General features: G+C 44.3%; 1 protein-coding gene across 4 annotated transcripts in view; it reads right to left on the bottom strand.

Annotated features, from left to right (window-relative positions):
• Positions 1-1615: 1615 nt before the first annotated feature.
• CEP295 (centrosomal protein 295) overlaps positions 1616-12145 on the bottom strand; it is a 212246-nt gene continuing 201716 nt past the window's right edge. For all 4 annotated transcript variants that reach the window (XM_029602323.1, XM_029602320.1, XM_029602321.1 and 1 more), the window contains exons 27-29: positions 10677-10782; positions 10343-10442; positions 1616-2165 (exon numbers count right to left, since the gene is read on the bottom strand). In XM_029602323.1, coding sequence (XP_029458183.1) covers positions 2133-2165; positions 10343-10442; positions 10677-10782 — 239 coding nt within the window. In that variant the 3' untranslated portion in view covers positions 1616-2132. The remainder of the gene's footprint in view (positions 2166-10342; positions 10443-10676; positions 10783-12145) is intronic.

Here is a 12145-nt window from a genome sequence, read left to right as displayed (position 1 = left end):
TGATCCACTACCAGCTGAAACACCTCATTTGACAATTCCCATTCAACTTGATTCAGACTGTCTGGTACTTATACTGATTAATAAAAAGAAATTATACTCTGCTGAGAAAGTCCGCTCTTACATTGCCTTTTCCTGCAATGTGCGAGGCTGAGATCTCCTGAAGATGCATTATTACCTATTCCATAAGTTGGGCTGTTTCCTGCGACACTTCCTGGATCTTTGTTCCACACTGCCAATTGATGCAAGGCCCTGTTGTCGCACTGTCCAACATTATTTGAACCGCTCGACCCTGAAAATGATCATCCAGCCACAAGCATGTTAACCAGACAGCATGGTTTTGACTCTTTGCACTCCAGTGCCCTTGCGCTGTCAGCTCTGGATAGTGCGCTCCCAACCCTGGAGGCTTGCATCTTTTGTGAGCAGTAGTCAGTCCAGTGAGCCTAAGGAAACCCCAATTTTCCTCAGATGATCTGCTTTATACCACCGCCGCAGATGTGTGCAGACCTCCATCGGCAGATGAAACTGAATTGAATAGTCCTGAGATTGTGGGCTCCAAACAAGAAATCGGAGTGCGCTGAAGAGGAGTAAATGCACCCTCGCCCACGGTACCATTTTCAGGGTCACCGCCAATCAATTTGAGCACTTGTAGACAGGACTACACTGTCAGGCGTATTGTGTTCATCAATAAATGCAACTGTGTCATCAACATCTGAATTCGACCCTCTGGCAGGAATACCCTGCCCGAAAGACCCTAGTGGACTGGGAAGGCTGAAGACTGCTCTTGGTCAGGTTCACCATGCTCAACTGAGTCCAGGCTCTCTTCCAGAATCTTGTAGAAAAAGGTACTGGGCACGGAGGCCAAACCAAAAGGCAGCACTCAAAACCGTGAAGCGTAGAATCACTTGCCCTAAATTGGCAAGCAGCACACACTGCAAGGCATCCAGGCTTCTTTATTACTGGCATCATGATATGTATCCACTATCAAGATCCACTGCATCTGAAAACAGAGCGAACTGTGCATCCGACTAAAATAAGGATGCCCAAGAAAAAGGAATGTCTAACCCTGGATGCCCAAAAATTGGAAGGTCAAAAAATTCTGGACATCAAAGTATGAGGCCCAGGCGGACGCCCTACCTGGATGCGCAGGCATGAACCAACTGCAGGCCTAGATGTGTGGTAGACATGCACAAAAAACGCATGAACCCTGCTGTGGCCTACCACGTGGCGCCATCGAAAAGCCTGAGAATGGGGCCTAGCCTAAAAAGGCTGCTCAACCCCCAGATTACCGCAATTCCCAAGTCTTCCAAGAAGGCAGGAAATAAGTCAGATTGGTGTGCCAAGCCTTTGGAGACCAGCAAGGGGGAGAGTGTGTGTCAAACTCTCTACCCTCCTTTTTTTTTTTTTTTTACACAACTCCATAACTAGTCATTGAATGGACAGGAATGCTCTATTCTTCACTGGAGGCTGATGAATATCTAAGCTACTGTAATTGCACCAAGGGAAAAAAATACACTTAAAGTTTATTTATATATATATATATATATATACATACACACACATACACACACCGATTTTGATATTTCAGGAATAAATACTGTACCATAATACATTATACTTTTACATAAAATATTTATTAGTGTGGTTTAGTACCCTGCTAAACTTTTAAAATGGACCAAAAGACTCCACCAGTTAAAAAAAAAATCAAAGTAAAATGACAAACTTTATATAAACAAATACCTCAAACCTACTTAATCCCACATTTCTTGGAAATTCCACATTATTAAAACAGTCATCATTCGCAGGTCCATTGTTCATTGGCCCATCTCATACACTTGTTACACACAAGAGATTTCTTACAGGAAGTAGAATAAAGCCATAAATGTTACATACTCATGGATAAAATAACCATAAATTAACCAAATCAAGCTGTATGTTAAAATTAAACTTAAATAGTCAATCAGTCATTTTGTCTCCAAACAGCTCAATTATTAAAAAATATTAAATATTTACATAAAAATGATAAGCATGCATAGGAAATATGTGGTCTGCAACAGAGTCCAGTGCAATTCTGAAAATTATATTCCAGTATCTCCTCAAATCTATCTCCCAGTTCCTGTTGTTTTTGAAGGTGGTCATTTTTTGGATCGTAGTTTTTGTAGTGTTTTCTGTAAGTAAAAATAGATTTTTTTCTGGCAAACATGAACCAGAAGAATGCATACATACATATATAAAAAAAAAAGACAAATATCTCAAAACTACAGTTTGTGACAGAAGAGGAAAAAAAGGTTGAATTCATAGATTTTTAATAGATTTCTATGGCACTTTAGTCAGTGATAACAGAACAAAGCAAAAATCACATTACCAATACAGAATCCAGCACTGTGCATTTTTTGCACTTTTCTACATTAAAATTTATCTACCACTTAAATGCCCAGCCTGCTACTCACAGGATTCCTTCTGTAATTCTTCACATTTTGCTGCTGTTTTAACAACTTTGAATAATTTTGTATCATCTGCAAATTTGATCACCTCACTTGTTCTCTAGTCCAAAAGATTTATGAATATGTTAAACAGCATAATCCCAGTACAGATCCCTGAGGTACTCCACTAATGACCTCCCTCCATTTCTGAAAACTTTTAACCATAGTATCTCCTATCCAATTACTTTTTAACTTCCCAAGGAGTCTCTTATGGGGGACTTTGTCAGAGGCCTTCTGACTCACTTTTATCTACATATTAATTTACACCTTCAAAAAAATTTAACATATTTGTAAAGCAAGATTTCCTTTTGCTAAAACCATTTTAACTCTTCCCCATTAAGCAGTGTCTATCTATTTGGCTAGGACCCAAGAAACAAAGCGGAAGCCGATCCAATATTGCTGGTAAGCGAAGAAAAAGCAAATGTTGCTTACCTGTAACAGGTGTACTCACAGGACAGCAGGATGTTAGTCCTCACATATGGGTAACATCACAGGATGGAGCCCAATCACAGAACACGTCTGTCAGTTTCCAGAACTTTGACTGGCCCCTACTGGGCATTCCCAGCATGGCACTAACCCTGTAGCCAGCAGGGGTCCCCCTTCAGTCTTGTGAAAAACTACAGGTAGGGCCGAAAAATAAAAATAAGAAAAAGTTACGAATCCACACCATGGGGCGGCAGGCAGGTTTCGTGAGGACTAACATCCTGCTGTCCTGTGAGAACACCTGTTACAGGTAAGCAACATTGCTTTCTCACAGGACAAGCAGGATGGTAGTCCTCACATATGGGTGAGTACCGAACTGAGGATGTCCAAGTATGCACCAAATGTACACAGGCATGTAAGGCATTAGGCCTGGGATGAAATTTGGCCGAGGGCATCCTGAACCCCACTGGGCAGGCGGAAGGGTGTTGGTACGACACATTGTAAATAGGTTGCGCAAGACAGACTGGCCAAAGATGGAATCTTGTCTTCCGGCTTTGTCTAAGCAATAATAGGCTGAAAAGGTATGGAGAGAACTCCAGGTGGCAGCCCTGCAAATGTCAGGAAGCGGCACCTAGCGTAGGCGTGCTACTGAAGTTGCCATGGCCCTCACAGAGTGTGCTTTAACACGGTCTTGAAGTGGAATGCCCGCTTGCTGATAGCAAAATGATATGCAGTCCGCCAACCAGGAGGAGAGAGTCTGCTTACCCACAAGTTGTCCCAATTTGATAGGATGGAAAGAGACAAACAATTGAGTGCTTTTCCTGTGGGCAGCTGTACGGTCTAGGTAGAACACTAGAGCCCGTTTGCAGTCAAGGGTATGCAGAGCCTGCTCTCTTGGATTGGAATGGGGCCTGGGAAAAAAGGTAGGTAGTATAATGGATTGAGTGAAATGAAACTCCGAAACTACTCTAGGTAAGAATTTTGGGTGAGTGCGGAGTACTGCCCGGTCCTGCAGAAGTTTAGTGTAAGGCGGGTAGGTAACTAGAGCCTGTAATTCACTAACACTGTGAGCGGAAGTGATTGCCAAAAGGAAAATCACTTTCCATGTGAGATATCGAAGGTCACAGGATTGAAGAGGCTCGAATGGTGATTTCATGAGCCGACCCAAAACTAGGTTGAGGTCCCAAGGAGGGGCCGGAGGACGCAGAGGAGGCTTGAGGTGAAGCAAGCCTTTCAAAAAACGTGTGACCAGGGGTTGTACCGATATGGGAACATCCCCAACACCTTTATGGAAGGCGGCTACCGCACTGACATGCATCCTGATGGAGGAAGTTTTTAGACCGGACTCTGACAAGTGCCAGAGATAGTCCAGAAACTCTGTGATTGGACAGGTAAAGGGGTCAAGGGACTGAGAAGAGCACCATGACGTAAACCTGGTCCATTTGTAAGAATAAGATTTTCTCGTGGAAGGCTTCTGTGAAGCAATCAGGACACGGGAAACTGGTTCAGAAAGGTTAAATGGCTGAAGGATTAACCTTTCAACATCCATGCCGTCAGGGACAAGGCTTGAAGATTGGGGTGGCATAGGTACCCGTCGTTTTGAGTGATGAGAAGCGGGTCCTTTCCCATGGGAATGTACCTGCGAATGGAGAGATCCTGAAGTAGCATCTCACTGGCCGTGCCAAGTGTGGTTTCCATCAGGATCATGGTTCCCTCGTCCTGACGTAACTTTATGAGAGTCTTCGAGAGAAGTGGAAGTGGAGGGAATGCATATAGGAGACCTGTCACCATGATAGGGAGAATGCGTCTCTTGGCTGACAGTGTTGGCTGCGAGTGAGAGAGCAGAAATTGTCTACTTTGCGATTTTGAGGTGACGCAAAGAGGTCTATTTGAGGATAACCACATTGGTGGAAAATTGAGTTCGCTACTGAGGGGTTGAGAGACCACTCATGCGGTTGAAAGGTGCGACTTAGCTTGTCTGACTCCCGGCAAGTAGGTGGCCCTGAGGTATATCGAGTGGGAAAGGGCCTCCGCCCATATCTGTGCAGCTTCCTGACACAGAAGGTAGGAGCCCGTCCCTCCCTGTTTGTTGATGTACCACAATAGCCATCTGGTTGTCCGTCTGGATCAGGATGACTTGATTGGAGAGGCGATCCTGAAATACCCTGAGAGCATATCTGATTGCTCGTAGCTCCAGGAGATTTATTTGGTGTTTGGCTTCATCTGGAGACCAAGATCCTTGTGTCTGCAGATCAGCCACGTGGGCTCCCCAGCCGAGGTTGGACGTATCGGTGGTGAGAGTAATTTGTGGGTCTGGAGCCTGGAAGGGCAAGCCCTGGAGGAGATTGACCTGATTTCTCCACCAGGCTAGAGATTGATGGAGTGAGTTGGTTACGTGGACAATGGTCGACAGGGACTGAATGGATTGAGTCCACTGTGACCTTAGAGTCCATTGCATGACTCTCATGGCCAAGCGGGCTATTGGGGTGACCTGAACTGAGTATGCCATGTGTCCCAGGAGGATGAGAAAGTGGTGTGCAGTCATGGAGTGCTGAGACTGCAGCTGGTGTGCAAGAGACACGAGAGTGAGAGCTCGCTGTCGAGGCAGAAAGCCTTTGCCTGCAAGGTGTCCAAGTTGCCCCAATGAACGATAATGTTTGAGATGGGACTAAGTAGGATTTGTCGTAGTTGACGAGAAATCCGAATGAAATTAGAGTGTGTAAAGTAAGATGCAGGGACGACAGAGCAGCTTGCTGAGTGAGAGCCCTGATTAACCAATCGTCTAGATAGGGGTAGACATGGACACCTTGAGTCCTGAGGAAGGCTGCAACTATGAAAAGGCATTTTGTGAAGACTCATGGTGCAGACACGAGGCCAAATGGAAGCACTCGGTACTGATAGTGCTTGGGGCCTACTAGAAACCTCAGGTATTTGCGATGAGATGGAATTATCGCGATATGAGTGTATGCGTCCTGGAGGTCTAGAGAGCAGAGCCAGTCTCCTCTTTGTATAAAAGGAAGAAGAGATCCCAAGGTTACCATTTTAAACTTCTCTCGCTGGAGGTACTTGAGGGCACGTAGGTCCAGAATTGGACAAACACCCCCCAATTTTTGGGGGATTAGAAAGTACCGGGAATAGAACCCTAGGCCATGCTGAGAGTAGGGTACTGGTTCTATTGCCTTGGACTGGAGGAGGAGGGAGACCTCCTGTTCCAGAAGGATGGAGTGATTGGATGTTCTCCACATCGGTAGAGGTGGGGAGTCCGGTGGAATGGAGAGAAAGTTCAGATGATAACCCTGAGCAATTATCGCCAGGATCCACTGGTCTGAGGTGAATGAGTGCCACCTGTTGTTGAAATGGCACAATCAACCTTCCACTGTTATGCAGGGCAATGAAAGCTGGCTGCTGCCCTCTATGCAGGAGTCAAAAACCGGAAGCAGGGCCCAGCTGAGCAGCTGCCTGAGGTTTTTGTTTTCGTGTCTGATGAGACTGGGCTTTTTGAAACGGACTCGTAGAATGGGTTCTAGCTGGTGGCGGGTAGGACGTCTTCGGGCGGAAGAATGATTTCTTAGAGTCCTTTCTAAATGGTTGTTTTGAAGAGTACTCAGAAGGCATCAGAGAGAGCTGTCTCAGGGTCTCATGATGGTCCTTGAGTTCCACCATCGTCCGTTGAATCTGCTCGCCAAACAGATTGTCCCCTACACAGGGCAGGTCGGACAATCTGTCCTGAACTTCGGGACGAAGGTAGGAAGACTTGAGCCAGGCCCATCGTCTTGCCAAGATAGCAGCTGCAGATACCCTGGTAGCAGTGTCAAAGATATCGTAAGATGATCTGATCTCATGCTTGCCTGCCTCAAAAGCCTTGTTACTAGGGTTTGGAGTTGCTCTTGAAATTGCTGAGGCAGGGAGTCTGTTAGGTCTTGTATCGGCTTAAATAAGACCCTATTATATTGGGTCATATAGAGCTGATAAGAGGAAATTTTGGAGATGACCATTGATCCCTGGAAGACACGGCGACCAATGGCATCTAGAAATTTCTGTTCTTTGCCTGGGGGAAAGGAAGTGTGAGGTTTTGATCTCCTTGCTCTTTTCTGGGCAGATTCGACAACCACAGATTGGTGATCCAATTGAAGTTTGCGAAAGCCTGGAGCTGACTGAACGAGATAGGTGGTGTCAGCTTTCCTGTGGACTGGAGCAACAGAGCCAGGATGTTCCCAGTTCTTTTTGAGGAGATCCAGAAGAATCTGGTGGATAGGGATGGAGGTTATTTCCTTGGGAGCATCCAGGAATTGTAACAGCTCCATCATTTGATGCCTGTCATCTTGTTCAGTCTGCAATTGGAAGGGAACCAATTCAGACATCTCCTTCACAAAATTTATGAAGGAAAGGTCCTCTGGAGGAGAACGCTTTCTGCTTTCAGTAGGTGAAGGTGGTGAAGGCAAATCATCGGTGTCTGGTGAAGAATCATCAGTCCAGGTGTCGTAGGGATCAGCACCTGCTCCTCTAGGGACTAGAGGACGATGGGGCGGTGGGATCCCTGAAGGTCCTGGTCAAGGCTCCGAAGGAATAACTGGAGGCACCGATGAGGGCATCGAAGGCACCGGTGCAGGCATCAAGGGCATTGATGGATGGCTTGGTGGTGCCAATGGACACGTCTGCACCAATGGACGTATCGGCATCGACGGCTGAGGCATCGGCAGAACTCCCAATGGAGGGATGCAGAACAATGTTTCTCCTCCTGATGACAAAGCAAGCGGAGATGGCACCGGAGCCATCAGTGACCCGGGGTCCATTGGTGGAAAAGCGGCCATAAGTGCTTCCATCCTCGAGAGCAGCTGTGCCAACGCTGCTGGAATCGGGTCAGTGGTCAGTTCCGCAATCGGTACCGGTGTTGGAGGTACCTGGAGTCGATGCATCGCCTTGTCGATGGCCTCCTGAACCATCCGGTCCAGTTCTTCTCGGAGACCTGGAGCTAGCAGCCCCGGCTCTGGAACAGAAGAAGGAGGCAGAGGCATAGCCGGAGGGACCACCGTTAAAGGCGGAGTCGTGGCTCCAGATACTCTGTCGGGTGAGGGTTGTCTCAGTGACCTGGTTGCCGAAAAGGTTGGTGCCTTTTTTGGACAGGGCTTCTTCGACGGCGGCTCGGACGATGGTGAGGTCGATGATTTCGCTCCCTTGATGGTCTGAGACTTTCGATGCCAGTGGTGATGTTTATCTCTACGATCTCCTCGGTCCTGAGGGGGAGTAGAGGGTGTCAAAGGCTGAGAAGTTGTTGATGCCGGACAGTCACCGGCTGGAGGTCGATGTTGGCACGAAGTTGACGGTGCCGGTTCTGACGACGTTGATGCAATAGACGGCGTCGGAGTTTGAGCACGGAAGAGAAGTTCCATCTTCTCCATTCTAGCCTTGCGACCTTTTGGTGTTATAAGGGCACATTTGGTGCAGGTTAGGACATCATGCTCACATCCGAGACACATTACATAGACCTTGTGAGGGTCTGTGATGGACATGATGTGATTACAGTCCAGGCACCGGCGCAACCCTGACACCATTGTGGCTATGAAAAAATTGAGCCACGGTACGGTCGACAGCCAGTAGGCCGCGAGGGCCAAACTCGACTGTAATCGACGGAAAATGGGTAAAAATCTTACTGGAGTACCGCAGTTTGAAAACGTTGAAGGAGGTAACCTGTGGGGTAAATTACCAAGCTGTTTACTACCCCAAACCAAATAAACCAAATAAGCCAAATTTACTACCCCAAACCAAATAAGCCTGATACTTCACTTTCAATGCATATCCTGCTTCAACGGCAGGGGAGAAGAAAAACTGATACTTCACGCATATCCAGCATAGCTCTCTGCTTAAACGGCAGGGGAGAAGAAAAACAACCAATAAGGGCTGAATAACACAGTCTGGGTAAAACAAATAAGCATGGGTGTAGCTTGCTTATTGCGGCGGTTACTTCCCCTACTACCCATAACTAATCAAGCTTGATATTTCACTTGGTTGCAGCTCCATCACTGCTCTCTACATTAATGGTGGGGGTGGAAGGGAAATAGAACCAAAGAGCTAAGAGAAACAGATAAGTATGAGAAAAAATGTGAAGCTTGCTGGGCAGACTGGATGGGCCGTTTGGTCTTCTTCTGCCGTCATTTCTATGTTTCTATGTTTCTATGTTTAGTGCCGTATCTCACAGCGTGTATAAGATAACAACTTCCTTGTATTCATACCGTCATTGTGACCATCGGCAGGAGACTGTAGCGCGTATCGAAAACTGAAAGCGGCGCTGATATTATATGGCACCGCTTTCAGTTTTCGATACATGCTACAGTCTCCTGCCGATGGTCAAAATGACGGTATGAATACAAGGAAGTTGTTATCTTATACACGCTGTGAGACACGGCAGTAAACAGCTTGGACTCAATAATAATTGTGCCTGTTTGCCAGCTTATAAAATCACATATGCAAGATTGACTGTATCAACAGCACTGAGATTGGTTATTGACAATGTGTGATGACTTTCTACTGAATTTCTCAAAATGCAAAGAAACCAGTTAAAACAGTAGCCCCTGAGGCAGCTCCTGTGAGAGCGAAACTCGGCCAGAGTCGGGCAAGTTTCAATAAAAGCTTCTTTTTACACCGATCTCCCTTTTTATCTATTTGGCTAGCACAAACATCAGGCTCAACTGGTGTATAGTTACCTGGTTCAATCCTGAAGCCCTATTTTAAAATCTGTGTTACATTGGCCACCCCCCAGTCTTCAGTACTGTGGCCATTTTAAATGATAGGTTACAAATCAGTAGTAACATGTCAGTAGTAACATGTTTGCAGTTTTATGTTTGAGCTCTTTTACTCTGGGGTGGATACTATCTGGATTTGTTACTCTTTAGTTTGTTAAGTTGATCTACTATATCCTTCATTATTACACAGATTTGTTTTAATTGCTCAGAATCAAAGAATGTTTCTGCTTCGAATGTTCTTGAAAAATGTATTAGTTTTAGTTTCTATGGAAAGCTTCTTAAATTCTCTCTTGGCCTGTCTTACTACTGTTTTACAGTTAACTTGTCTGTACTTATGCTCGTGCCGATTTTCTTCATTTGAGTCTGTTTTCCATATTTAAAAAAAACCCCCAAAAACCCTTTTGGTTAACTGCCTCGTTCACCTCACCATTAAACCATGTTAGCAGTTGTTTAGTCTTCCTCAGCCTTTTCCCTAGGCATTTTCTTTCATTAACCTCTCCCCTCAATTTGATGCTGAGAGAGAAAACATTGTTTTCTTGCACAAAATTCTTTTAAACTTAAAAACAAGAAAAAGTATGAACATTTTACAGAAGGACAATGAAAGCTGTAAGTTACAAAGTTGAAAGCTAAACTACTATATTTATACAGTATGGTATAGAATAAGTTTAAATTTCACATTGTAGTTGTCTTATTGGCTACCTTTTGAAATTCTTTTGCCTTTTCCCTGTTCTTGGCATAGGATTCTTGCCTTGCTTTCTCTTCTTTCTTTGTTTGTACTTCATTTAGTTGATTATATAGCCTGTAAAGAAATACAAATCTGCTATTTGTTTCACATTAGTGATTTAACTTTGGCGTGTGCAGGATGGATTTTCCCTATGTACAGGGGTACTGAAGTTCAGCAGGCATTAGAAATAAGCCTAGATCAAGACAAGCATGCAAATAAGCCTCAACAATTATGCATTTAATTCTGCAACTTGATTTGCTTTGGGTTTCATAGTTTACTCATAGTATTTTTCCTAGGTCTATCTCCTACCTCAGTGTTCTCTGGTACATCTGAATTTCCACGGACTTCCTGTCCTCAGGAGTGCACACTTTAACTTCACCAACTTTCTTTAATTGACTGCCTGCTGGAATTGCACCTTTGTTTAAGAATAAAATTACATAAAATGATTAGCCAAATCATGGTGCCAAAGCCAAGAAAATACATTCAGGATTAAGCAGGTAATGAAGTATAACACTCTTAATTCTAACAGGAGTTTCACAACTTCATGTTGTGATTCAGAAATTGACACTATTAACGTATCTAAAAAAGTTTGTCTTTTGGCTCAGATTTGTGCTCTTCTGACTATGGGCCAGGAGTGCTGTTGAAGTAATCTTCAGAGTCAAATGAGAAGGAAGAAACTTAGAAGCCTTTTCTGGATAATGGTTCCAAAAAATTGGTAGAAGGCTGCAAAGCCTTTCCCCTCGAAATCATTGGTTCAAATCCAACTCAGATTGCTAGTGGCCAAGTCAATACCATTGCAGCATAAAAGCCATTAAAAATGCTCGGGTGGGGGGAGAGAAAGACATGTATATGTGTAGATTTCTCCCTCCTTTTCTCAGTTGCTAAAAATACATGTGCTATTTCACAGAATCCATCCTTTCACCAATATGTGCACTTCTCTCAGCAGGTAAAGTACAACACATACTTTTACATAAAGAGGATGGGTAGTGATAAGAATGTCATTTTACACATTTAGCAAAATACTGGTATACCTGGTTTCTCCTTTAAATACCTTTAATCCAGCTATCATACCACAAGGGGCTATATAATTTTGTAGGACCACTACTCGTAGGGTCAAGGTATTTTACCAGACTCTTTTTACGGTTTCAGGTCCGTTTTACTTTATATATACTTTTTTAGTAATTTTTTCTTAGTGATTTTTCCCATCAATTTTCATAAATTTTCTTTTCAAAATGATGAAAGCTCCAAAGATCGCATTTAGAGTTAAAGTCAATGTAATGGCAAAGTCACTTTTTTAATCCCATTAACAAAACGATTTCCGCAGTGATACTCATCTGCACAGCCCAACACTATCGCGTTTCGGACCCCCACTTTTAAGGTCCTGCTTCAGGGGAAAAGGCTTCCATGCTTATTCTGTGACACTCCCAATACTGTAGATATATATATGTGACACTCCAATACTAAAGAAAGGCGAACCCAAGTTGGGATCGCATCTACAGTATTGGATGGATACAGCTATTGGAGAAAAATGATTCTTTTGATGATCGCCCTGGGAGTGTTAAATGAGCTACTTGCTAACTTCATAGAGAGTCCCCTAGTCCTATTATCAGAGAGTAAATAACTGATTTACATTAACTTGTTCAAGTCCTTTCATGATTTTGTAGACCTCTATCATATCCCCCCCCCGCTCAGTCGTCTCTTCTCCAAACTTAACAGCCCTAATTTCCTTAACCTTTCCTCATAAGGCAGCCATTCCATGCTAATTATTTTGTTCACCC

The sequence above is a fragment of the Rhinatrema bivittatum genome, chromosome 5 (assembly GCF_901001135.1).
Source record: "Rhinatrema bivittatum chromosome 5, aRhiBiv1.1, whole genome shotgun sequence".
In the NCBI taxonomy this organism is placed as follows: Eukaryota; Metazoa; Chordata; class Amphibia; order Gymnophiona; family Rhinatrematidae; genus Rhinatrema; species Rhinatrema bivittatum.
Note: the sequence above shows the minus strand (reverse complement) of the source record. Positions and strands in the feature narration are given on the sequence as shown.